Here is a 26713-nt window from a genome sequence, read left to right on the forward strand (position 1 = left end):
TAGAGTTGTACTTAAGGAAATCCAGAAATACTCACTTTTTTTCAGATGGCTTATTGAAAACTGCTACCATGAGTATAATTTGTTTATTCTCACTTTTTTTTAAAGTTTACGTATTTAAGTCATCTCTACATCCAGCATGGGGCTTGAACCCACAGCCCTGAGATCAAGAGTCACACGCTCTTCTGACTGAGCCTGCCAGGCACCGCACCATGAGCAGAATTTAAATAGGAAAAAGGCCTTACAAGTATTATTTCTTGAAGAAACTTTTTAGTGTCATTATTCACATTGTTTTGCATATAAAAAGTAAGAAGGCCAGTTTATGATAACAGCAGCTAACACACACATGGCACTGACTTTTCCCCAGATACGATTTTTAGCATTTTATATGTTAATTAATCTCACAACAATCCGATGATGTAGGTATTATTACTCTCCCCATTTTATCGATTAGAAATGAAGGCCCAGAGAGGTTGTCACTTGTCTGGGTCTATACGGCCAGCAAGTGGTGGAACGGACATAACAACTTAGGTAGCCACGTCACTCTAGTAGACTACCTCTCAGCTACAAGAGGGGTGGTAGCAGGGGCCAGTGGCTCTGCCGTTTCTCTGATAGGGAGCCTACATATTTGTCTTCAGTCTGAGATACCTGTTCTTTTTAATTTCGCTAGAGCTCAGGAGTGAGCCCTGGCCCCACCGCACACTGTAGCTGAATGACCTGACGTGGTCTCTTCTCTTCCTTGAGCCTCGATTTACTCACCTCTGCTGGAGAGGGGACAATGAGATTTCCTTGTAGAGTGTTCTGAAGATCAATGAGATCAAATATAGGAGAATGTGTTAAAAGAAATAAAATGCTTTGTTGGCTCTAATTTTAATAATATGTATTAGGATTTCTACTTCTGTATTTTTGAGGAACTTGTGAAACGAGCTTCATTATATTTGAAATACTTGGACTTCTAGAATGAATGAATGAATGAATGAATGAATGAATAAAGGGACTTCCTAATTTGAAGGTTAAATTTATACTGGTGCTAAGGAGGGGAAATTTTCAACTGAATATATTAAGGCTTTCTTTTTTTAAGAAAAAAGTTGAATTGGAGCAATTTTAATAACTCCTCCAAGAAGGCAAAAGCAAAATACAGTTTCAGTTTTGATGACTGTTTTTCCCTTGCCTGAGCATCACCACCATGGATGGTGGAAACTCCAACTTTGTAGACCAGAGCCATAGATCATCAAGGCTCTACTTAGAAGTTTAGTTGTTTCAAAAAAGGCCAGATTTGCTTTCAGCTCCAGTACAGGCCCATTTAACTTTATCTTTTTAGCACTGACGTTGTATCAGTCCCCATGCACGGCCAAAATTTGTATGTGCCAGCTGTTGATTTTAAGGGAAATCAGATTGGAGTCCACAAATAAACTACAGATTGGAGACTACAGATAGACCCAAGGGTGGTGAGGGACAGTGGGGGACAAAGCCCTTCACGATATTTTACAAATTACCCTGTTAGTGGCTCACCAGTGTTGGCTGGATTTAGAAGGAATAGTGAATCTCGTTTTTGCGAAGAATGTAAAAATCATTAACCGAGATTGAATTTAAGGACATTAGTGAAATGTCACTTACATTTGATAGGTTTTTAATTTGTTTTAAATGAAATACTTAAAAAATACAGATCAACATTTAGGAAATAAAAACCTGTGTACCTATAATATCCAAATTTAATAATTTTTTTTCATTAAACATATAGCCTTCTGGATCAAAATAAGAAACAAGGAAAATGTTACTGAGTCCTTTACTACCCGTTCCTAATTACATTCTTTCTCATTCTCTCTTTAAAGATGACTACTCTTCTGGGGTTGTTGTATATTATTTCCTCAATTGCTTTGTATGTCCTACTTCTTTATCCATTAATGGACACCATGTAGGATTATTCTGTGTTTTTTAATCTTAAACAAAAATTCTGTCTTTTGTTTTCCCACCAAACTTTGTGTTGAGATATATTCACGTTGATACAGGCAGTTCTGATCTATTAGAATTCCTTTGCCCCTTCTCTGTTGGGTGTACATTTTGGTTGTCCAGTTTTCTTTACTGTGAAAAGTACTTCAGTGCTCATTCATAATATATTTTCTTAAATAAGCTCACCCATGGTTGAGTTTCTTGGTGACTATATTTCAAGGAAGAAATGCAAGGGAAGGTTATGCCATGTTCCAGTTTATTAGGCTTTGCCAAATTGCTTTCCGAGGGGCTATTTAAACTCACGCTTCTACGAAGCAGTGCGTGAGAGTTCCATTGCCTTACATTGTAATTTCTGACTTGCAGAAATTTTACTAATTCAATGGATATGAAAAGGTAACTTATTGTTTTAATAGGACTTCCCTGATTACTGGGAGGGTTAAACATGCTTAAAGATTTACTGTAAATTTAGAATTCATCTTCTAAAATGCCTGTATATACTCCTGGTCTATTTTCTACTGATCTTTGGAGGTTCTTATATATTTGTAGGAATTCTTTGTATGTTCTATGTATGTCTTCTCCAAATGTGGGTTTGTTGTTTAATTTTGCCACTTGTCTAACAGAAGTTTTAAATTTTAGCGTGGTTAAAGCTATTGGCTTTATGATTTGTGCTTTTTGCGTCTTGTTAGGATGCCTTTGTGACCGTGAGGCCATAAAGACATTCTTCTATAGGTTAGAATTTTTAAATTTACATTTAGAACATTAATCCAAATAGAAATCATTCTTATGGGAGCTGTGAGATTGAGGACTGATTTTATTTTATATTTCTTTGTGAATTGCCAATAGTGCTAGCATTGTTTATTGAAGGGCTCATTCTTTCTTTACTAATTCTTTTTCATGCCACTTCCATCATACACCAAGACCCATACATGCATGAGCTTATTTTGGGGGGGTCACTCTTTGGTTCTGTGTGTCTATTTCTCTGTCAGGACCACATTATTTTAATTTCTCCAGCTTTATAATAATTTTTGATACCTGGTTGGATAAAACATACCTGCCTATTCTTAATTCTTTCCTATTATGAATTTTAGGGTCACATTGTCAAGTTCTGTGAGAAATTCTTTGGAATTTGAAATAGTAGGTTAATTTCAGGAAAAGTAACGTGTTTATTTGGTTCCATATTTATTGAGTATTAGGATATCATTTCGCTGTTACAGACCCCATTTCTTTCTTTCATTTTTTCCTTTTTTTAAGATTTTATTTTTTTGAGAGAGAGCAAATAGTGGGAGGAGCAGAACGGAAAGAAGAGGGAGTAAGGGAAAGAATTCTGCACTGAGTGCAGAGCTTGATGTGGGGCTCAATCTCACGACCCTGAGATCATGACCTCAGGGTCATGATGCCTAACCAAGAGTCAGAGACTCAACAGACTGAGCCACCCAGGTACCCCACCCCCATTTGTTTCTGATGGGAGTTTAGTTGTCTTTAGTAGGGTTCTCTTAAATGTAATGTGTCCTTTTTCTCTGGCTGCTTTTTTTTTAAATTTTATTTCTTCATTTGATAGAGCAAGCACAGGTGGAGGGAAGTGCAGGCAGAGGGGGAGGGAGAAGCAAGCCTCCCCATGGAGCAGGGAGCCTGATGCGGGGCTCCATCCCAGGACCCTGAGGTCATGACCTGACCAGACGGCAGATGCGTCACTGACTGAGCCACCCAGGGGCCCCTCTTAGGCTACTTTTATTTTTAAAATTTTTTTATTTTTAAAAATATTTTATTCATTTATTCATGAAAGACACAGGTAGAGAGAGAGAGGCAGAGACACAGGCAGAGCAAGAAGCAGGCTTCATGCGGGGAGCCTGACATGGGACTTGATCCCGGGTCTCCAGGATCACATCCTGGGCTGAAGGCGGCGCTAAACCGCTGAGCCACCTGGGCTGCCCTCTTTGGCTACTTTTAACATCTCTTTTCTTTATACTTTAGCAGCTTGACTTTAATATGCATAGATATGATTTTCTTTGTATTTATTCCTGCTTGGGATTCACCAAACTTCTTCAATCTGTAAATTTATTTTACCAAATTTGATAACATTTTTTGCCATTATTTCTTTAAACATTTTTTTTTTCTTCCTCACTTTTTCTCTAGCCCAAATTCCTGGGCCTCAAATTACATGTATGTTTGCTCTTTTGATATCATTACATAAGTCACTGGGGCTCTACTCATTTATTAGAAATCTTCCCCCTCCTTTTCTGTCTCTCCTTGAACTTGGATAATTTCTACTGCTCTGTCTTCAAGTTCATGGACTTTTTTTGGTCATTGTCATTCTGCTGTTAAGCCCATCCAATGAATTTTTCTTGTTTCCTGATAAGATTTTCTGTATGTTCATTTGTGAAAAACACACTTCCCTTTACATTCTTGAGTTTGTTATAATAGTTGCTTTAAAATTCATGTCAACCAGGGGGGCACCTGGAGAGGCACACTTGGTTAAGTGTCTGACTCTTGATTTTGACTCAGGTCGCGATATCATAGTCACGAGATCGAACCCCACTTTGGGCTCCATGCTCAGCACAGAGTCTACTTGGGGTTCTCTCTCCCTCTCCCTCTGCCCCACTCTGCCTCTAAATAAATAAATCATCTTTAAGAAAAAAAATAAAATCCTTGTCAGCTGATTTCAACATCTCACAATGGGCCTCCGTTGATGATAGCCTTTTCTCTTCTGAATGCGTCACATCTTTCTGTTTCTTCTAGGTCTAATAATTTTAGGTGACAGTATGCCTGATAGATCGTAGAAACTCAATTCAGTTATGTTCCTTTCAGGAGATTTTTTTTTTTTTTTTTTTTTTTTTTTTTTTTAGTTTTTGAGTGGGTAGTTAATTTGGCTGGACTTCAACTCCAAACTTGGTCTTTCCTGTGGTGGGCAGCTGCAGAAATCTTCATGGAGGTCATTTTAGTACCATCTGAGTTCCTTTGGGGTTGTGCTCATGCCTGTGTGGTTCATGGGTTAGCCTGTGCAGAAGTTGGCACTCCTCCTCTGTGGCTCTCCTTTTCAGAGTTTCCCACTTCACATTTCAGCTACTGTGAAGACCGTGAAGCCTGTTGTCTGATACTTCAAGCCAGCAGGACTGCGGATTTTCTCTCTGAGTTTTAGCCACCCAACCTAGCCTGGACTTCCTCTGCCCTTAGACAAAAACAGTGTCATTCCTTTCTCCAAGTGTAGGTGACCTTCCAGTTTCTGCCTCTTTGTGGTGGTTCTTCAGACAGTTTTTTTTTATCATTGAATTTATAGTCCTGATCTGTGGGCTGGCAGACCTCATACAATACCAGAGATTATAACCCTGGATCAGCTTTATATAAAGGTCCTCATTTCATCGTTTCTTCAGTTCCATGCAGTTTCTTCCCAGCACTGTTTATAGGGTATAGTTTTGCTTGTCTCTCTTAAACAGAGACTGTAACTCCTGGAGGCTTAGGTTATTTGGAGGAGGCTTGCTCCCAGGCCCCTGTCTCTTGTCGTCCTGGGGTCATGTCTGCTAATATTCATGTGGGGAGAGAACTGTAATCCCAGATCTTTTCTCCAAGGCTGAAACCCTTGGGCCTCTTCAGCTTTAGTTACCATGTACTCATCTGACTTTATTTCTTCATCCTTGGAAACTGGTTCTCCTGTGTTATTGCTTTTGTTGTTGCTGCCTCTGCTTTCATCCTTAACTAAGGATTTTTATTTTTATTTATTTATTTTGAATATTTTATTTATTCATGAGAGGCACAGAGAGGCAGAGACACAGGCAGAGGGAGAAGCAGGCTCCATGCAGGGAGGCTGATGGCGGGACTCAATCCCAGGACCCGGGGATCACGCCCTGAGCCGAAGGCAGATGCTCAACCACTGAGCCACCCAGATGTCCCTTACCTAAGAATTTTTAAAAGAGGATTACAGTTTCTTCAGCAACTCTGTGTTGGTAGTGTTGGTAGGGGCAACTACATGAGCTTGATCGTTTTGTTTTCAGATATTTGTAACTGCGTCTCCTACAGTGGGTGACATCACACCCACCCCCAGGATATAATTCCGACTGCCAGTTCTTGTCCTCAGGGATGGGACTGGGTTCTGGTATGGATACAGGGATTTGGTACCAGAATTCAGGATTCTGGTAGCTCTAGCAATAGCCGAGGGCACAGGAAACAAGGAACATGATTTCTGCATCTTCTAGAGCCCCAGCTCGAAGCCACTCACTTTAGATCATTTAATTCTTACAATTCTTGAGCAGTATGACTTCCACTCTATGGATGAGGAGACTGGGACTTACAGAGATGTCTAAATCTATCTAGATACCTCGTTTCAGCCTGAAAAGGGGTCAGAATTCAAGCTGTTTAATTCAGAATCACATACTTTCCATGGTACTCAGCTGCCTTGACAAATATTTGGGTTTTTTGTAAGTGTGTGGATAGGTTTTGAAAAAAATGAGATTTTTGCTGTATTTATCAGCAGTCATGACAGCTGGGGGCTCGTTAGCACTGGAGGATGTACAGAGGAGTTTGCACGCACCTATTTGCTCACTTCATTCTTTTCAGAGGTGGGTGATCACTGAAAATGCTGTGTTGCCTAAAACTCACTGTGAAGGAGGTTGAGAGGTGAAAGGGTGGAATTATAGAAGTTTAGACAGCTGGAAAGAATTTTAATGATAAACAAAGTTCATAGGGAATGGACGTCCTTGCTGAATGGAGCTGCTGTCACATGATGCAAAGATCAGTTGGAAGAAAAAGAAGCAATGCTAGTAGAAATGGCTTAGTCAAAACCTTTGATTTTCCTAGCTTATCTTCTTGATCAACGTGTGTTCTTATCAAAAGTGACACATATTCACGAAAAACAGTATTTGATGTTTTGAGCCAGTGAGAGAAAGCTTTTCTTGAAGCCACTTGAATGCAAATGAACTCTATCCTGAAGAAAAATATTTGTTATTCATATACTGCTCACCTGCTGAAATCATTGGGGGTCTAACTCTGCCTTAGTGAGAAAAAAAGATTTATGTCCCTTTGCTTAGCGGCGTTTGTCAACAAGCGTAATGTTTGTTCCTATAAATTCATGTGTAGTTTGCTTCCTTCTCAGACACATCACAAGACATGCATATTCTGCTCTTGGCCATAAAAAATTGAGTATTCCTTTAACACCAAAGGATGTTATTTTTAGAAGTCTCATCACAGTTTTTTTTTAATTTTATATTATTTTTTTTATCAGTTTTTAACACTGTTAATTACCTTTTAGTTTTACAAAAAAGAATTTTCCCTGCGGGATCCTTATTGATTTAAGTTAATCCAGTGCTTATACACAGTCTCTCACTCACACCCAATAAACTTCTTAACAAACTTTGGAATTAAGAGGGGGCTCTCCCCGATTTCTCCAAATACAAATGTTTATGTGTGCATTACCATCAGGAGAAGCGGGAACAAATCTTGTTTAGATGTTGGCTCAGAACATCTGAATACCCTTGACATTTGGAGTAGGTTTTTATCTCCCGGGTAGGGTTGTCTAGAATGTGTTTTCTCTGGCATTTAGTGCTGAAAAAGAGTCTTTCTTAGGATCCTATATCTGTTGTAAAGTCTACACACAGACAACTGGCTATTAATTTCAGTTTTTAGATGAGGATGCTGAGCACTAAAGTGATTTTGTCCATGTTCGCTCCAGCAAAGAGAGGAATATTTAACCCTGGGACACGTCAAAGGAAATGACTAAGAGAGCTTATGGCAGAGAAGAGAGGCCATCCAAGGAGGTCAAAGGATTCAGGAAGAATCATGAGAATCAAGCAATGATTTTCATGCTAAAAATTGCTTTATGTAGGTGTAGTTTGTTTTTGTTTGCAGCTAGGGAAAAGGGAGAGAACGTGGTTTCAACTCTTGACCTGTGGACGCACCGTCATCTGCAGCCTTGACACCTGAGGGAAAACAGCAGCGTCCGGGTGAGGCCCAGTGGAGGCTGTGCTCTGAGACCAGGAATGGGAGATTGATAGGCCCCGGGGGCCCCAAGGTCAGATCGGATCGGAAGTTCAGAGGGTGGATAGTGTTTGGGAATCAGACTTGTATTTCCTGGAACCATATTAAGTAACAGCAAGTCTGGACTCAAAGGCTGTGCAGCAGGACAAGGAAATGTGTGATTCCACGGAGCGTCCCCCTTTCCCGATGTGGATGCAAGTAGAGCACAGAGCAGAGCAGGAGCGTGGCGTCTGTGGCAGCCAAGCTGTGCTGACCCCAGGCTTTCTTGCTGACTCGTCCCCTTGGTCAGCCTGGCTCGTAACCTGTAAAGGGGGGTGATGACCGTACCTCCCTCGGGGGAGGTTGTTGTGAGGATGCGTGAAGAAGCCGGCAGAAGCCGGGCGCACAGTCAGCTCTGATAGCACTTGACCATCTTAGTCGCCACGGCTTCAGCAGCCGACGTATTGCGTGCAGGTCATACCCCTCTCAGAGGGTCTTTCCACCAGAAGGCTTTTACCTCTGACAGTAGCTGTGGTATCTGAGGGAAATGTCTTTGTGGCATTCCCTGGATAACCTGCGGCCTACTGCCTTCTCTGTAGACGCTCCATGACAACAAATCAACAAATATTTCTTGAGCGGGTGTTTAGCAAGGTGATGAGGGGTCTGGCTCTCCCCCTGCCCTACCTCAGTATCCCCGTGTGTGGGCAGATGGGCAGGTCAGCACATCAGCTCCTGGTTGCATCTCGGTGGAAGGGCTTCTTAACCTAAGGCCCTTAAAGGGACATCCACGAACCTATGAAAATCTATGCAAAATATATTCATTTTTTTTCTGGGGTTGGGAGGGAGACAGAGATCTCATCCAAGTCATGGAGCCAGAAGGGAACAGGAGCCACTGCAATGGACACAAGTGACACCGTGCAACAGAAGTGACGCCTTAACCCAGGGAGAGAAGGACGAGGCCAGGGAGATGTGCAGGGAAGGGGAAGTGCATTCACGGGGCTTGACTGCTTAATGCCTGGTGATTGCTTTTGCTTGGGAAGGGCTTGGTGGTTTCTCTGCAAGTGGAGGAGTCGAGGCCAAGACGTTTCAGGACTGGGTGAGTAGAAGAGTCCCATTCTCAGAGCAGCCCAGCTAGAAAGACAGCTGCTGGATGGAGCGAAATAAGAGATGAAGGATATCTCCTAGCCTGACAGCCCTGAAAAAGACTGAAATGAAAAAGTTTCCTAAGGTTATTTTTCAGAGGCTGCCTGTTAATAGAATTTAAGGTAGTGTTAGCAACCTAGATTACTTTTGCCCGCAGACGTGTGCGCGTTGTGACATGGGCTCCTTCCAGCTTCCCAAGCGAGGAAGTGGAGGTGGCATTGTTTCCATTTTATAGAGGGGATGCTGAAGCCCTGCAGGCTGCTGGTTACCCCGGTTACACTGATAATAACGGTGGAACAACCTTGGCCATCCGGCCTGTCCCTCCACCACTGACATTTAATTATCTGTCCAAGGTGCATAATAAGCCCTCCAGTGATATTTGTGGAACTAATGTTTTTTTAATCAAAGATCTAAGTAAACACCAAGAGTCTTCTTTTTTATGTTATTTTCTCGACATATATCATCTAGAATGTAAACTAGGATAATATCATTTACTTTATTCAAAGTCAGCTCAACTCAAAAAATATTTATCCAAGGTTTACTATGTCACTAGAGATTGAGCTTAGTACTTGAATCCACATTTATGATGTTTGCATTTCAGGGAACATCAAGTCAGTCCTGGACAAATCATTGCTATATAATGTGTTCTGGGAGGTTAGATAGTGTGGGTCTACCAATTAACTTCATCATAGTGAAAAATGGGAAAATAAGAAATCCTCATGAGTCAGTTTGGTTTTAAATGATCTAATTAAAATGCATTTCATATTCAAGCATTATGCTACGATTTTTGGTTTGGAAATACATGGCATTTATTTTTTTTGGCAAGCACAAGTAATGTATTTAAAAAATGTGGGAGAACTTTGCATGTTTTGTGAGAAAGGGAGGCAAGAAGTACGTCCATTATCTTCACAGAGTAAATGTTGAGTTTTTTTGGTTGTTGTTGTTCCCTTTTGAATTCTTTAGTGCTAAGAGTATGTAAAGTAAGGATTAAAAGTCTTCAGTGTCTATCCCTCCTGCCACTACCAGGTAAAGTAGCTGGACTTTGGAGTCAGATCAATCAAGATTGGGTCCAGCTCTATCACTTCCCAGCCACAGGGCTCTGGGAAAGTTGTCCATTCTATCTAAGCTTCTTATCTTACAAATGGGGGTTACAGGGGCACCTGGGTGGTTTGATTGATTAAGTGTCTGACTTGATTCTGGCCCAGCTCATGATCTCAGGGTCATGAGATGGAGCCCTGTGTCGGGCTCTGCACTGAGCATGGAGTCTGCCTAAGATTCTCTCTCTCTTTTTGTCCTCTGCCTCTCCCCTTGTGCCCCTTCTCTAAAAAATCAAATGGGGTTAACAATAGGACCAAGCTCCTAAGATTGTGAGGATTCAGTGAGATCGTGCAATTCATCTTTTGAATGATGCCTGGCATATAGTATATACACTCAGCAACTATTAACTAATGCTAATATTTATTTAAATACTAGTAGTTATAATATTACTATTATACTTTGGTTTAGGCGTTGTTTATGTATGTACTATCTGAAAGGAAAATATCTGCTTCCTTTGATGTTCTATTTCCCAGTCATGTTGAAAATTAAGATTAGAAAAAACCCTAGAGGGATGCCTGGGTGGCTCAGTGGTTGAGCGTCTGCCTTTGGCTCAGGTAGTGATCCCGGAATCCTGGGATCGAGTCCCACATCAGACTTCCTGCAGGGGAACAATATATAGCATTTTTTATCTATAGTTAGTTTGTTCAGTTGAGAGGGACGGAACCAAATATTTTTATCCATCTGCCTCTGTATCTGACTCTCTTTGTGTGTCTCTCATGAAAAGTAAATAAAATCTTAAAAAAAAAAAGAAGAAACTCTAGAGTTCTTTGATTTTACCACTGAATAAATAACCAGAAGTAATTTAAAAATGTTCCCTGCAAAAAATTATATTTCTAGTATTCAATACCAGGAAGAAAAAAATAACACCGTATTTTTTTTTCCCAGATAGAGATGCAAGAAGAAATAAAACACAGCTGCTATTATCACTCCATGGGTACCATCTCTACTTGGTACCAAGAGAGATAATGATCTTGCAGTATAATTTTATAAGGAGTTAAAATCAATTACATTATCTCAAGTGTAAACACTGGAAGGCCTTATCCCATTGCTGGTTAAGATAGGCTTTTACTGTGGCAGCTGTTCACCCACCATTATAGATTAATTTAGATAAAAGAAAAGCTAGGCTAATAAATTAAGATTTGACAACATTTTAGTGTAGATAGCCTTACAGTTTGGTATTCAAGAATGAAACCAGCAATACAAGCGATGGATAAAAATTCAACACAAAGCAACCACAGACATGAGTGAAGGCAGTAATGTAAACAATTTGGTTCATTTTCCATTATTAAATGGTAGAGTCTTCACACACACACACACACACACACACACACACACATCTCACAAAAGAAATCTACAAACCCTTTGGGTCCACTGAAACTCCAGGTGATCTTAGAAAATATTATAAACCACAAAAATAAAAGAGTAAAAAGGAATTTAGGAGGCTGTTGGGATATGTTGCTTCCACTACTATAGTGACTATAGAGTTAATAGGCTCCCTTCTAAGATATAGGGACTGAAGCAGATAACGTTTTTCGTTGTTGTGAAACATAAACTTTGTAGAAAAGACGAATTTATGGACATTCAACCCATTAAATAAAATCAGTAGTTGTGAACATCTATAACCAAGTCCATGAGATTTGAGAGCCAGAAAAATTTGCTTTATGAGTAAATTCAACACTGACACAAGTTGAGTGACCTTGGGCCAGTTACTTAACTAAGCCTTTCAGAATAATCATAAATACCAGGTAGTACCATTGTGAGTATCAAATAACATAACTGTATTATGTGCTAATAAGTGTAATTTTAGCAAACACTCGAGTATAAATGGTAAGAGGATTCCTTTCTATTTCTTTTCTCACTCTTAAATTTTTCACAAGTTTATATGCTGCTTTTCTTTCTATCTGAAAAAAAGATTATTTTAACTTGATCCAGTGACTGTACTATTTATTCCAGTTTTCTTGCAGTATATAGTGATTCTGATCTCTGTATATCTTAACGTTAACATGCATTGTAACACTGAGACTCTGTCCAAAAGGAAAGTCATTGGAGTAACTCTTGTTTTCCTATGCTAAGGAAGTTGGCCGAGTTAACCATAAGACAGTTTAATCGATAGAAAATACCCCAGAGCTTTACAAGTTCATGAGTACCAGTGATATGATGTAACTTCTTACTTGTTTTTCCTTGTCTCGTTTCCTCTAAGTTTTTCATTACTTTGTATTTTAAATAAAGGAAAACCTGGCTCATGGTTGGCATTTAATAAGTGTTCAGTTGAGAGGGAAGGAACCAAATATTTTAATAGTGACCAGAGGCCACAAGCTCTTTGACTGAGGCTGAACAGACCTTCATTAAATGTTTCCAGGTTGAAAAACATCTGCCACCTGCTTCTTTTTTTTTTTTTTTTTTTTTTTTTGCTTCTTGTATTCATATGAAAAACTACTTGGGTTAATTTTTTGAGTTAAAGTAATGACTTCTTTGGGGAGGCTGAACAATATATAGCATTTTTTTACCTATGGTTAGGGTTCTAGTGTTAAAGGGACCCTAGAGATGAAATGACTCAACCTCATTAGTTTATAGAGGAATAGCCAAGGTCCATCCTGAGAGCTGTAAATGGCTCCATCCTGAGGTGCTGAGCTCCTAGAGGAACTTACTTCCTGTTTTCTCCATTTGAGTCTTGTCCAAGGTCACTTGTTTTACCAAAACTCCCATCTGTTGCCGGGGCACTTAACGTGTCTACCAAAAATGAACGAGAAGATAAAGACTGTGGTTGAGAACATCAGTTCTTGGGTCCAAGAGACCTGATTTTAAATCCCTTCTTCACTACTTACTAGTTCTGTGACCTTGGACATGTTGTCCAACGTATTCATCAAGTTTCCTAATCTCTCTGTGCCTCAGTGTTTTTATCTGTAAAGAGGGGATGATAAACTCTTGTCTTTAATAGAAATAACAAACCTTCATAGATTTATTATTGATGATAAACATGATAATGTATAGAAAGGACTACCACCAAGCCAGGTGCATGCGAAGCTATCAGTACACAATAAATGTTATTATAAGTTAGAAGTGGGAGAGAAAGATGAAGGGGAATGATGTAGGCAAGGACAGGCCTCTGTTTTGCTAGTAGTAGGCCACCGACATGGCTCCAAGCTTCCTCACAGCCCACATGGAGACAGAAACATAATCAATTATGTGGTCCACAGAGAACTTGGTTATATTATTTATATGTATCTGACCAAACTGGAACCACATCCCCCTACCCCAGTCTTTTGAAATTCCAAACCAGATCTCTTTCTACCAGACCTGGCAGTACAGATTTCAGAGACTTGATGATGAATTCCCATAAGGGCCCTTCAAGTTTGGCCAAGACTCTCTCAGCTTTGCCTGTAGCCTCCCACCCACCCTCGCCCCCAGCTTCATGATCATACAGGTAGGAGAGAACCTGGCCAACGGTCTTCCACTCAGCACATGCCGTTCTCAGGAAGGCCAAAGACCTTGGAGGAGGCCAGGAATGAACTTGGGGCCGTGTAGCTTCTTTCCCTCACCCATATGGGGAGCTCCTTAATCACGGGGACCAGCCGTATTCATCTGTATGTATTTACTCATCGCATCTCACAATGAGTGAGTGGCAGACGCTCAGTAAATGTTTGTGATTTGCAATAAAAAATGGACCTGCGTGGTGGAGTTGCTCGTATGAAAGCCCCCACCATTTTAGGGCCTGGTTGTAACAGATCATTTCTAGCAGTAGGAATTTTTCATCCAACTCTGATGACAGTGCTCCAGGCTTAAATCTCTGTATTTTAAAGGAAAAATAAAATCTATATGAACTCTTCTTCCCTGGGTACTGGTGTGCAACGACTTGTGTTATTAAATGTCGAAATGAGATAGAACTGGTTTTCTCTAAAAAGGAGAGAGGTACAGTTTGAGCACCTCTGGTATCTTCCAGAAGAGGCATAATAATCAATTACCTTTCAACCCACGTACATTATTATAACTCATGTGAAGCCATGGCCCAAACCTCCTCTTTCAAAAAGATAGTGTGTACACTTTGCTTGGGATATCACCACCAGAGGAAATGTAGAAAGGTTATGCTCCCATGAAAATATTTTAAATCTGCCTATTGAGATTATTGTAAAATGCCCTCACTTTTCTTTAGAAAATATTTAGAGGTGCTTACTTCTACAGGACTTTCTTCCCCCACGTATTTGTTAGAGTTAAGAATCAATTGCTTTTTCTCTGAATCACCATTCCCAAACCAGCCTCCCTGGAGTCTGTCCTCATTTATCCAAGTTAATGAAATTGGATGAAAGATATGTTGGCATTTATTCAATGTAGTGTTTCTCTTTCTTAACTCGCTTGTGATTAAGGATCTCACTCCAATTTAATTTATAAGCCAGGAATCCTTTAAATGTTAAACAGGAGAATAAAGGAAGAGGTTGTTTGAGATGACTGGGGCTCACACAGAGCTAGTTGTCTTGTTTCCAGATGCTGTGTCTGAGCCTGGATTCATATCGTAGAATAGGGTTTTATTTGACCAAAATACTAAGTCCTTATAACCCCCTTTGTTTCCCCAGCCCCTTTGCTCTTGCCCTGTCGGAAGCCAACATGTCCCTGAAAAATGAGCCAAGAGTAAACACCTCTGCACTGCAGAAAATCGCTGCAGACATGAGTAACTTGATAGAAAATCTCGACACGCGGGAGCTGCACTTCGAGGGAGAAGAGGTGGATTACGATGTGTCTCCCGGCGATCCCAAGACACAGGAAGGTAAAGACTGATGGTCTGAGCGAGAAGAGAGTTGCTCGGGGTTGCTTGACAGAGCGCAGATTTGAAATAACCAGCAAATGATTGATCTTCCTGCTGCTGTCCTTACCCTGGGCTGAGGCCGCTTCATTAGCGGTTTGCTCGTTGTGGCAGGTTAGGACTCGAACGGCCCATAAAAAGGCAAGTCATGCTAATATCGGGTATTCTTGCAATGTCCTTGTGTTCCTGCAATAACTGTGTTTACTGGTTTGTTTTTTAGCGTGTATCCCTTTCTCTGCTATTTATAAGACTCAAGGATTTAAGGAGCCTAACATACAGACGTATCTCTCCGGCTGTCCAGTACAAGCCCAAGTCCTGGAAGTGGAGCGCTTCACGTCTACGACGAGGGTCAGAGCCTTTGTGGACTCACCTTGTATTAGTCGATGTATATGAATCAACACACTGACCTCCCTTTTCCGTCCTCGTAGCTATGACTGTGTGTTTATGTTTTTATGACTGTGTGTTTAGATGTATTTTTTTAAATCACTTCTAAGTCCTCATCGCCTCTCAAGTTTATGCTTTTCATTTAGTCTTTATTCTCCTATGCCTTTTTCCTCATTCTGGAGAATGCTATTTAACAAAACAAAACAAAACAAAACAAAACAAAACAAAACAAAACAAAACAAAAGGTCCCTAAAGCAATTTATAAGTTTGATAAAATGCCGAGTGCCTCTCCTAGTCCTCTTCTCTCCCAATTTTCTGTTTAATGTGGACACCTAGAATGCCACCTATAAGCCAAGGAAAAGGTTGGCTTTCCTGATGCTTGTTTAGCAAGATGATGATGGCAGCTGACTCTTGGAAGAAAAAAAGGCCACGATGCCAGGTTGGCCAGTGTCATTACCCAGAAGCACTGCCGAGAGAATCCTGCCGGCGTCCTCTGCTGCTCTGATTTGCTCCTAGCAACCTTCCCGTTAGGCCTCGTTTGCAGGTTTTCTCTCTGAGTCCTGGAAGGGCATCGAGCGTGAAGATGGCTTCATTAAGCAAAGCATCACTGTTTGAAACGGATGGGACCAGAGGCCGTTAGGGCAGTTGCCTTTGCTCTGTTACTGACCATACATCACAGAGGTCAAGTCTGAGAAGTAGAGGACGTTGCTGCAGGCTGGTGGGTCAAGCTTTGGTCCTAGCAGAGTAAGGCCACCTTGGCTCCTGCCTCGTGGGAAGTGAGAAGAACCTTTCTCCAGAGGCAGGTTTTGCCTGCCTTTCCTCCTTGTCTTTTGCAGGGTGGCACGTGCTACCTTGGTCCTCGTAGTTTTGCTTGGTGGTCTGTCCTGCCCTCCCTGTGCTTGCAGACATACCTCGAGTCCTACTTTCCACCCACCCTTGTGTGCAGCCTTTCCTTTAGGCTCTTTGTATGAGTTGAGTCTATACCTCCCTGATACACCACTGACCACAACCCACTCAGAAATGTCTCTGAGATGACCATTGCTTGCTTAATTTGCCTACCAGCCTTCAGACTGAGAGAGGGTGAGCATGCTCAGAGGATTAAATGCAGACTCCAGAGCCAGGCTGCCTGGCTTGATTCTGGTTTTGTTTTGTGATCTCTAGCAAGTTACCTGATCTTTCTGTTTCTCCATTTTCTCATGTGAATAATGGATGTAACAGGTTTGTTATGAGGATTTGATAATAATAATAATAATAATAATAATAATAATAATACATAGTATTATGCAAGAGTATTATAGATTATATTATTGGGGAGCAGGAACTTCTTGGCCCCTCCAAAAGTCCTTCTAGCCAGACTAAGACTCAAATTGACATGAGATAGATTAATAAGAGAAAATCAAATTTAATTGCCTATGTACAGGGAATCCACAAAGGCGTGGAAATTCCAAAGACAGGCAAAAATGAGGTCTGTAGTCACTCTGAACTCCAGAGAACTGGGTAGGTGTCTGGGACTTCAAAGAGAGGGAATGCAATTCACAGGGAGATGAAAAAGCAAATGTTTGGTAAATAAATGTTTGCTGAGCCACTGGACAATGGGACACAGAGGACTTTGATCAAACAGGCCTTGCTGGTTCCTTCCTGTCTACTGTACCTAGTTCATAGTATAATGTAGTCATCTGTGGTGACAGCCTTCTTCCTGGAGCAAGTCCTCTAGCTAAATTCTTTCTAGGCAGTTGAAGAAGAAATAAAGAGCTTATCCTGGATCTCCTGGGTTTTAATTGCCTTTTTTTTTTTTTTTTTTTAAGATGTTATAGATTTATTTGAGAGACAGTGAAAGCAAGAGAGAGAGAGAAAGAAGTTGGGGGAGAGTCAGAAGGAGAAGCAGACACTACACTGAGCCAGGAGCCCGGTGTGGGGCTCAGTCGCAGGCCCCTGGGACCATGATCTGAGCTGAAGGCTGATGCTTGACCGACTGGGCCACCCCAGGTGCCCCTTGATTGCTTTTTGAACTCAAAGTAATCTTCATTCCAAAGTGGCCCATCTTGGGGTGGCCTTGCCTTGCCCCTTACAGTATTAAATAAGCATACATTGTATGATACTATGTATTATTAATATTAGATGTCTCTGAAAAGTTCTTCATGAAGATGAATATGCAAGTCACCAAGTCAGGGACTTCTCTTTGCTTGTGTTCTTCTGTTAGTGCGTTTGCTTTTGTTCTGTTTAATCTTAGTCTGTGTGAGAAAGCTAAGGGTCATCTTTATCCTACTTAGTGTTTAGTTTACTAAGAAATATGAACTAAATTCATGCAGTTTATATGTGATTCCAGGCAAATAAGAATATACTTTTTTCTAAGTACCGAGTACATTCTATGTGCCCACTCAAGGCAAGGCATTTCTCTTTTCGTCTGCATGACAGCCCAGCGAGGCAGATGTTATTAGGGCCCTCTCAGGCTGGGGACCTTCCATTTGCCCTCCTGTGCCCTCTCCCCCCCTTCTCCACCTTGTGCTCTGCCCCTCGACGCCCTCTGCTTTTGTCCTCTGGTAGGGCTCAGCCGGTGGAGAGTGGGGTCACCTTGGGCTGGCTCTGTCCCTTGACCAACGCACCCCTTCCCTCAAGGCAGCCGTCTTCCCACGGTTTTCTCCTCCCTGTTCCAGTACCTGATTCTGCCTCTTGTCCCTCCAGGGCTGGGGATACCTTCAGAGTCCCAGGTTACTGTCCTTCCCTTTACAGTTTCCTTACCCCTACCATGTCTTTGTAAGCAGTTCCTTTGTTAAGACTCTTCAAATGATCCCAATTCCAAAGAATTCCAATAATTCTGCTGGGCTGTTGTCTCACAGAAGTGACCTTTGGCTCAAGTTTCACAGCCCGTAGGCTGCACCACGGGGTCTCAGACCTTTAACAGCTTCACAAAGGATGCGATGGCCCGTTTCCATGGTACCATCCTGCCTCGCAGTTGCTAAGAAGTTTAGTGTATGAAATTTGGGGTTTATATGTGAAGGATAAAACATGACATTTGCAGTGTTTTCTAAGTATTCCGTTTTCATAGAATGGGAAATACAATCCTAGGAAGTGTTAGCCACTTGCCTAAATTGTTTAATTTTTCTTGTTTATTTGGCTCATCTTAAATTGAGCGTTTTTCACTTGAATGCAAAGTTTCTGGCCACTCTGAGTTTCCCTGCATTCTTCTCTGTGAAACATGATGGAGGATGATGCCTGTAATGTTGGCCAAAGTAAAAGGCAGCATATAATATTGAACCCCAGAATTGTTTTTTTGTTTTTTTTTTTTCAACTTCCAGTTGTAGTAATTGTCATAAATCCCAACTAGAGACAAAGCAAATGCTCGATTTGAATATTTACCAGTGATCTGGTTGGATTCCAGACTTCAGAGCACAAGTTGCATTACCTCTCGTGCTCATGTTTTATATGCTACATCTTCACAAAGTGGTCATACTTTGGAAGTTTGCAAAGTATGTCAAACATCAGCAGTGAATGACAATGGGCCAGGAATCTCACATGGGGTTGCTGGCAGCAGAGCTGAATCAACTAGAGGGAAGGAGACATTTACTTTCCCCTGCCTCCAGCACCTGTGGTGCCTAAATCTCCCAGCAGGGGCCAAGATCCCCACCCACAGCGCCCACTGCCCTGCCCATCCCCTTATCTCTACGCCCCACAACTCATGGACCTTCCTTCGAGAGCTCCTCTGCTTTATGAACATCCCTCGGTCTCCTAACACTTTGTACTATATCAAAACTATCCCCCGGGTCTGTTGGTTTTTCGGATTGAAATAATTCCCTAGTCAGTATATTTGCATTTTAATAAGAAATATTTTAAAATTTTTAAATGGGAATTGATTTTAGTTGAGTAATTGGGAAAAGTATTTTGTGTGTAGGAAAATCTTCTGCTTCTTTCCCTCTAATTGTCCTGTCCCTTGCTGGTCACTAGTGGTGATGCTTCAGCGCAGGGAGATGTTGTGGACAAGGAGAGACCTTGGAGTATGTTTTAGGAGGAGAAGACGTACATGTCATTTGGGAAGGGCAAGAAGTGGACCGAGATCCTGTCATGTTCCTAGAATCCATTTCCTAGCTTTCTTCTCACCCTCTCCAAGTTGTCTATTCACAGCTTATACTTTTAGACAAGCAAAATTACTGCTGATGACTAATCAGGGTTTTCACTCATTGTCTCCCTTACCTGGTTTCTTGTCTTAGGGCTGTGTGTGTGTGTGTGTGTGTGTGTGTGTGTGTGTGTTGTATTTGGAGCAATATAATTTGTGGGAGTTTGTCTTTGGTGTGGTTCAGAGTTTGTCTTATATATTATAAAGTGAACATTTTAAGGGAATGTTATTTCTGTAATCAGTTGTTTTAGAAAACATCTTGCCTAAGTACTTAACCCAAAATATGTGTGCTGGATTTAAGGGTACTTCCATGTTATTTATTAATTTAGGCTATTGTTCATCGAAAGACTTTAGAATTTTTGTTGTTATCTAAAATATCATTTTTATTGATCACTGCAGGTACCGAGTATCAATCTTTACACTATCGAACTAACACATGGGGAATTTAAGTGGCAAGTTAAGAGGAAGTTCAAACACTTTCAAGAATTTCACAGAGAGCTGCTCAAGTACAAAGCTTTTATCCGAATCCCCATTCCTACCAGAAGGTAACTGTTGCGGAATTAATTACAAGGTTATCCCAGTATACAAGTTGGGTGGAAAGAGTATTTTATCGATATTATGGGTTAACTTGTCCATCGCCAGTGGATATTTTCTATTAAATAGTCTTTTCTAAAAATAAACCATTTTATGAAAGATAGTAGAAGAATATTATTCAAAGAACAATCTGATGTTTTCATTGCATGTGTGTTTTAGACACACGTTTAGAAGACAGAATGTCAAAGAAGAGCCTCGAGAGATGCCAAGTTTGCCCCGTTCATCTGAAAACATGATCAGAGAAGAACAATTCTTTGGTAGAAGGGTACGTCTTTCCGGACTTCTGCTGTTCCGAATATTTTGCAGCGCTGTAGAAACATGGTGGTTCCTGGGGTGAGGGGGCCTAGCTGCAACTTTTATCACCTCGTGATCCTACCCGCCCTCCCCCGGGGTTGGTTTGGTTTCCCTGGAACTTGTTAGGCAGCACTTCTTCCCCAAGCCAATCTGACCTGGGGAGGGAGGTTGTATTTCCCAGAAGAAGGGGGAGTGTTCTATGAAGAAGCTGTCCTCCCACCAAGAGTCTCTTTGGGCTCATTGTGAGTCAAGATTGAGCTCATCATTGAGGGTTTTGAGATCTACTGTTTAAAAGCAGATATTTCCAAATGTTTGCTCGAGACTTTGTAGTAGCTTGTCCTAAATATATGTGAGGTCTCATTCCCTAACGATAGGTGGGGCCGTTAGGGCCAGAGAGGAATAGGACAGAAGCCCCAGGAGCAGGTGTTCCACCTCAGTGGGATGGTGGCACACAGCGTAGGAGATTGTTTTTTACTAGAAAATTAACAAGTAAATGTCAGTTCTGTTTTCTAAACTTTTATGTTCTGAAAGCGATATTTGATTTTGCCTTTGTATAGTTGTCATCTTGTTTAAAATCCTTTTTAGGGATCTAGAATAAGTATTTTCCAAGATACCTGGATCTATAAAACTCTACAGTTTGGGGTTTCTTTGGGCACTTATATGAATGCAGTTGAAAATGAGAAGCTGTGACTTTTAACATTTAGTGCTTCCACTCGTGATCATAGTCGACATGATTGACGTTGCCCTCACACATTTAAACATGTTTGAAATCAGGGTACAACTTCTTCTTAATCTCTTCCTTTTTTCCCCCATGAACAGCTGTTTTAAAAAACCTATAATAGATCTACCAGTAAATTCAGTGTTAGAATTCAGGAAATTCAGGTTTTTTATGAAATCAACAAATGCCTTAAGACCGTCCACCGTGGGACAAGTCCTGTGCTAGAAACTATGGAAGATAGGGGATCCCTGGGTGGCTCAGAGGTTTAGCGCTGCCTTCAGCCCAGGGCGTGACCCCCAGGTCCTGGGATCAAGTCGCACATCAGGCTCCCTGCCTGGAGCCTTCTTCTCCCTCTGCCTGTGTCTCTACCTCTCTTTCTCTGTGTGTGTCTCATGAATAAATAAATAAAATCTTAAAAAAAACTATGGAGGATAAAAGAATATACAGCTTGGGTCTTGTCAGCCAGTTATAAAAAGCATAAGCATGTGAAATGCTAAGTAACAAGAAACAGTTGGAATGATGGTCCAGGGGAACTATGGAAATAACTCCTTAATGCTATTCAAGATTCTTTGTCCAGTGATAATATGAATAATTGAATAAGTTTGCAGAAGTTAAGGTAAGATAGTGATCACGTCTCTGTCACTGTTATCTCTCATCTAATATATTTGTGTTACAGAAACAACTGGAAGATTATTTGACAAAGTTACTAAAAATGCCCATGTATAGAAACTACCACGCGACAGTAAGTACTGTTCAGTGACTTATTTTGAAATACCTTATAAAATCAGCTAAATATTGGGTCATTTTATTAACACAAGTGCTTGAATCCAGTCCTGCGTATTCCTTAAGTTAAAATTAATGATCTGAATGCAAAATTGATTTGAGAGCAATAATTTAGTTCATGGTAATGTTATTTCAAAAATGCCAAATAGAAATTAATGTGTCTAGCGCAGTAGATTCAAATGAACTTAAAACATTGCCCCAGGTTAGATTATCTGGAAATCAATGTCCTTTTCTCCTCAGGCTTCCAGAATAATGCCTGAAAGCATTTCTAACCCTGAAGAAAAAACACTTGAGTAGTAAGTGATGAAAACAGCTGAGCAGAGTTGAATAGGCAACTTAAACAGGGCGTGCTGCTTGGTTGGCCATCTGATCGGCCCGTGATGCTTATAAAAGGCCTGTCTTTTCATGTGAAAGTGAGAAGCATGGGAAAAGCTAGGGAGAGAAAAAACTCTCGAAATAAGAGAAAAGAGGTGGTGGGGCTTACAAGCAGCTGGGAGGCACAGAGCTGGCAAGCAGGAGGGGAGTGGGCCTTGACAGAAGTTCTCAGAACACAATACCCTCAGTCCTCTTAGGGGTCTTGAAGGGGTGTCTTTGAAGGCTTAACCTTCCCTTATCCAAAGGTCCAGGTAACTGAGAATGTGCTGGATTATTGTATTTTCGTATCTGTGGATGTGTAAACCGTACTGCCATGGGATTGAGCGTATGTATATGGTTTATGTGCATAAATTAAGAGTAGGCAGTCATGGCCTACTAGATGCGGCCTCTCGTTTAGAGAATGGCATTACATAAATACTTAAACAGGGAGGGGGTAAGGGCACCTGGGCGGCTCAGTCGGTTCAGCATCTGACTATTGGTTTCTGTCCATGTCATGATCTCAGAGTCCTGTGATTGAGCCCCACACGGGGCTCCACACTCAGTGCAGGGTCGGCTTGAGATTCTCTCCCCGTCCCTTCCCTTTCCCGCTGTTCCTTCGGCATGCAGCATGTGCACGTTCTCTCTCTCAAAGACATAAATCAGGAAGGAAGGAAGGAAGGAAGGAAGGAAGGAAGGAAGGAAGGAAGGGAGGGAGGGAAAGGGAAGGGAAGGAAGGAAGGAAGGAAAGAAAGAAGGAAGGAAGGAAGGAAGGAAGGAAGGAAAGAAGGGAAGGGAAGGGAAGGAGGGAGGAAGGTAGGAAGGAAGGAAGGAAAGAAGGAAGGAAGCCAGCCAGCCTTCTTGCTGCCTGCCAGGGTGTTATCTGGAGGCTGGGCAAGCTCCCAGCTGGTCCTCTGGCCCCCTGGTCACCACACACAAATGATCCAGTACCCAGCCCATGGCCCACCTTCCGCAGCAGTTTGTGGTGTTATATTTGATGGACTTGAAGGAGTGTCTGTGGTTTCATGATCCTGGAAGAGTTTTCCCAGGAAACCAGCAACTTGGGTCCAACCGGAGGATCTCAGGAGAAGGATGATGGCAGGATTTCTTCTCTTCTCTAGGACTCAGGAATGTGCATCTTGAGAGTTTCATGAGTAAGGATATTACTGCTATTATTTACAATTCTATAGCTACTGTTGCTACTGCTAAAAACTCTGCTTCCCATTCTCCGAAAGTCAAATATGTTTTCTTTAATAAAGAATTATTTAAATGTGTACTAGTACTAGGATGTAAAGATTTTCTGTGTGTTTCTCTCTATGGCCTGCCTGTGACTTCACTGGTACTGTTCTTTGGCTTTAGAATAGTAATTGCAGAGTCTTTCTACATATAGAAAGCAATGCAAAATCCACTGTATTTTGGATTCTGATGTTGATTAAAGAAAGTGTACAGTTTCTAAAATGTTCATTTTAATTTTCTAGTCATAAAAATCTTTCCAAAGTTGAGCCTCAGAAGATCCAGAAATTCCAGAATGTCTTTTAAACTTTTCCTTTGGGAGGAAAGACCTGGTTACAGCTGACCAAATCTATGTTACTCCACATTTTTGGTGGCTACTTATTTACCCCAAGGACAGAATTCTCCAGAGTGATTCAGACATTAGACACAATTTGATCTGTCTTAATTTTCTAACATTATTGAACTTTCACATAATGTAATCTGAGCTGGAGATTAGATTTACAGACTTTTGCCTCATATTTGTGAAATTAGATTGGCATCATTGTGTGTCCTTTGATAATTATGAGAAATATTAAAACTCTTATCTATAAAGTCCTATTAAAAGTTATTTTTATACAATTACATATAATTAATTTATATTTTTATAAATGTAAAACAAGCCTATTAGAAGTTAATTTGGGTCTTTAGGCTGGAGAGCATGAATCGTAGGTCAGGGGCTCAGATAGGATCATGTCTCTAATTTCTATAAAATTTTGATGAAACCAGACATGAACAGATTTTATTTTCAAATGGTCGCTGATTAGGTTAATATTCAGATCAGGAATTCTTTTCTTCAGAATGACTTCTTTAATTCCTTTTTTCTTCCTTGAAGTTTTGAAGAACACAGTATCTTATGTTTTAGTGGGTTTAACGTCAGATAATTGCCTCAGAGATGATTGGTAATTTATCCTGTTTTCTTTACTCAGTTGTAAAATAGGGGTAAATGTCTTTGCATTCTCCTCAAGGCATAAATAGGTTTTAAAACAGGAATGTGTTTACTCAGTTGTAACATGCAAGGTCTCAAATAGGATTCCTTTTATATTCTAAATTGCATTAGTGCTAGCTCTATTACTGAACCCACTAGCTGGGTATTTTATTTTATTTTTAATTTTATTTATTTGGGAGAGAGAGAGGGAGAGCATGAGGAGGGGGAAGGGGCAGAGGAAGAGGAAGAAGCAGACTCCCCAGTGAGCAGGGAACCTGATGTGAGGCTCGATCCCAGGACCCTGGGATCATGACCTGAGCCTAAGACAGATGCTTAGGCTGAGCCACCCAGGCGCCATAGCTTGGCATTTTATTTTATTTTATTTTATTTGGCATTTTAATTAGTAACAGGAAAATGCTTAGCTTGCAGGGAATTTAAAGGAAGAGTCATCAGGAACAGTAAATGTACTTTTTTTCTAGCTGAAGATTAAAATCTAGAAATGGAACAAAACGTGTAATTTCCAAGAGAAGTGTCCTAGGTTGATAGGATGATATTTCTAATCATTTGACTGTCGTAACTCAGATTCCTTACCTCCTAGAGGGTAATTTCAAGCTAATCACCCTCTTGGAAGTAAGGAATCTGAAGATAAAACACCCCACAGATTAATAACACGGAGTTCGCAGCTCCCTTGTGTTGTAAGGTGAGTGAATTTAGTTTGGGGGGAAGAGTGGGTAAAGAGGAATAAAGATGTATATGGTATTTCCATGTCAGCCAAGAGAGGCTGTACTGTAACAGCTGCACCTGCAAAGTAAGGGAAGTCTTGTTTTTCTCATGATTGAGTCCTGAGGGTTGGGAGAGTCCAGCCTCTCCGTTTCCTCCACAGATGAGGTCTCTTCTCTTTTCAATGGGGCTGTGTTCACTGTCTGACCTGGAAGGCAGGCTTTCCTGGAATAGGTGAGCCTACCTCCCATTCCCACCACAGGGGACTGCCCAACCCAATGCTCTTGTCTCCCTTGCTTCTGAGAATTTCCCACTTGGGCTCTTGCTTGAAGTTTTGCTACCTCAGGCATAAGGGGGGGCCTCTGAACAGCCCCTTCCCTTCCAGTGCAAACATGAGGTAGAGGAACAGTGTATACATGATTGCCAGGTAATTTCCTGGGTTTGTTTTTACCCCTTGGGCTAATGGCTTATCCCTTTTTCATTGGAGCCTTTACTTCCCTGTTTCCCTAGCATTCAATTATATTTTTCACAAGTTCCTTTGAAAAAAAAAAAAATTTCGGGCAGCCCAGGTGGCTCAGTGGTTTAGCGCTGCTTTCAGCCCAGGGCGTGATCCTGGAGACCCAGGATCAAGTCCCACATCGGGCTCCTTGCATGGAGCCTGCTTCTCCCGCTGCCTGTGTCTCTGGCCCCCTCTGTGTGTGTGTGTGTCTCTCATGAATAAATACATAAATAGTCTTAAAAATTTTTTTTGGAACACCTGGGTGCCTCAGTGGTTGAGCGTCTGCCTTTGGCTCAGGGTGTGATCTTGGGGTCCCGGGATCCAGTCCCATATCAGGCTTCCTGCATGAAGCCTGCTTCTCCTTCTGCCTCTCTCTGTCTTTCTTTGTGTCTCTCATGAATAAATAAATAAAATCTTTAAAAAATGTTGATTAAGGGATCCCTGGGTGGCGCAGCGGTTTGGCACCTGCCTTTGGCCCAGGGCGCGATCCTGGAGACCCGGGATCGAATCCCACGTCGGGCTTCCGGTGCATGGAGCCTGCTTCTCCCTCTGCCTTTATCTCTGCCTTGTCTCTGCCTCTCTCTCTCTGTATGACTATCATAAATAAATAATAAAAAAATGTTGATTAATACATTATTAAAGAGATAGCAAGCCCTGTGGAATATTGTCCAGTTACATTGATCAGTAAAGTCATGTTCTTGAGACTCACCTGTGCAAATACAGAGTGGAATTGTTATCACTAAAGATGCACTGAGAAGTATGGGCAACACAATCTTTGTTAAATTTCACATTGTGTTATTTGGGTTTGCTTCTAAGTTGACCTTGCCGCATTTACTTTTAATCTGATAAATCTGTATTAGAACATAAAGTCCCTGAGATTTTTTCTTTTTCTTTCTTTCTTTTTTTTTTTTTTTTTGGCCTATAATAGGGTAGTTGTTTCTTGAAATATCTCCCCCAGTCACGCTGAAGTGATTAGGATCATTTTAAGTTTTATATTGGTGCACAACTTTAAATTTTCTGCATTGCTAATATGTATTTGTTTTATTTAATGAAATTCTTTACACGTTGCAATTTAATTATGATATTCTAAAGTTATGATTTCTGAATTATTTCAAAGAATACTTCTGTTGTCAACT

The 26713-nt window shown here is 41.0% G+C and overlaps 1 protein-coding gene across 15 annotated transcripts in view; it reads left to right on the forward strand.

The window, feature by feature from the left end:
• Positions 1 to 26713, forward strand: part of PLD1 (phospholipase D1) — a 205714-nt gene that overhangs the window by 60462 nt on the left and 118539 nt on the right. For 9 of the 15 annotated variants that reach the window (XM_072752219.1, XM_072752217.1, XM_072752221.1 and 6 more), the window contains exons 2-6: positions 14700 to 14890; positions 15147 to 15274; positions 19821 to 19966; positions 20175 to 20280; positions 21704 to 21769. In XM_072752219.1, the coding sequence (XP_072608320.1) occupies positions 14731 to 14890; positions 15147 to 15274; positions 19821 to 19966; positions 20175 to 20280; positions 21704 to 21769 (606 nt within the window). In that variant the 5' untranslated portion in view covers positions 14700 to 14730. Of the gene's footprint in view, positions 1 to 14699; positions 15068 to 15146; positions 15275 to 19820; positions 19967 to 20174; positions 20281 to 21703; positions 21770 to 26713 lie in introns of all 15 variants that reach the window. The other 6 variants (XM_072752223.1, XM_072752226.1, XM_072752225.1 and 3 more) reach the window with 1 other exon arrangement.

This window comes from Vulpes vulpes, chromosome 3, assembly GCF_048418805.1.
Source record: "Vulpes vulpes isolate BD-2025 chromosome 3, VulVul3, whole genome shotgun sequence".
Classification (NCBI taxonomy): Eukaryota; Metazoa; Chordata; class Mammalia; order Carnivora; family Canidae; genus Vulpes; species Vulpes vulpes.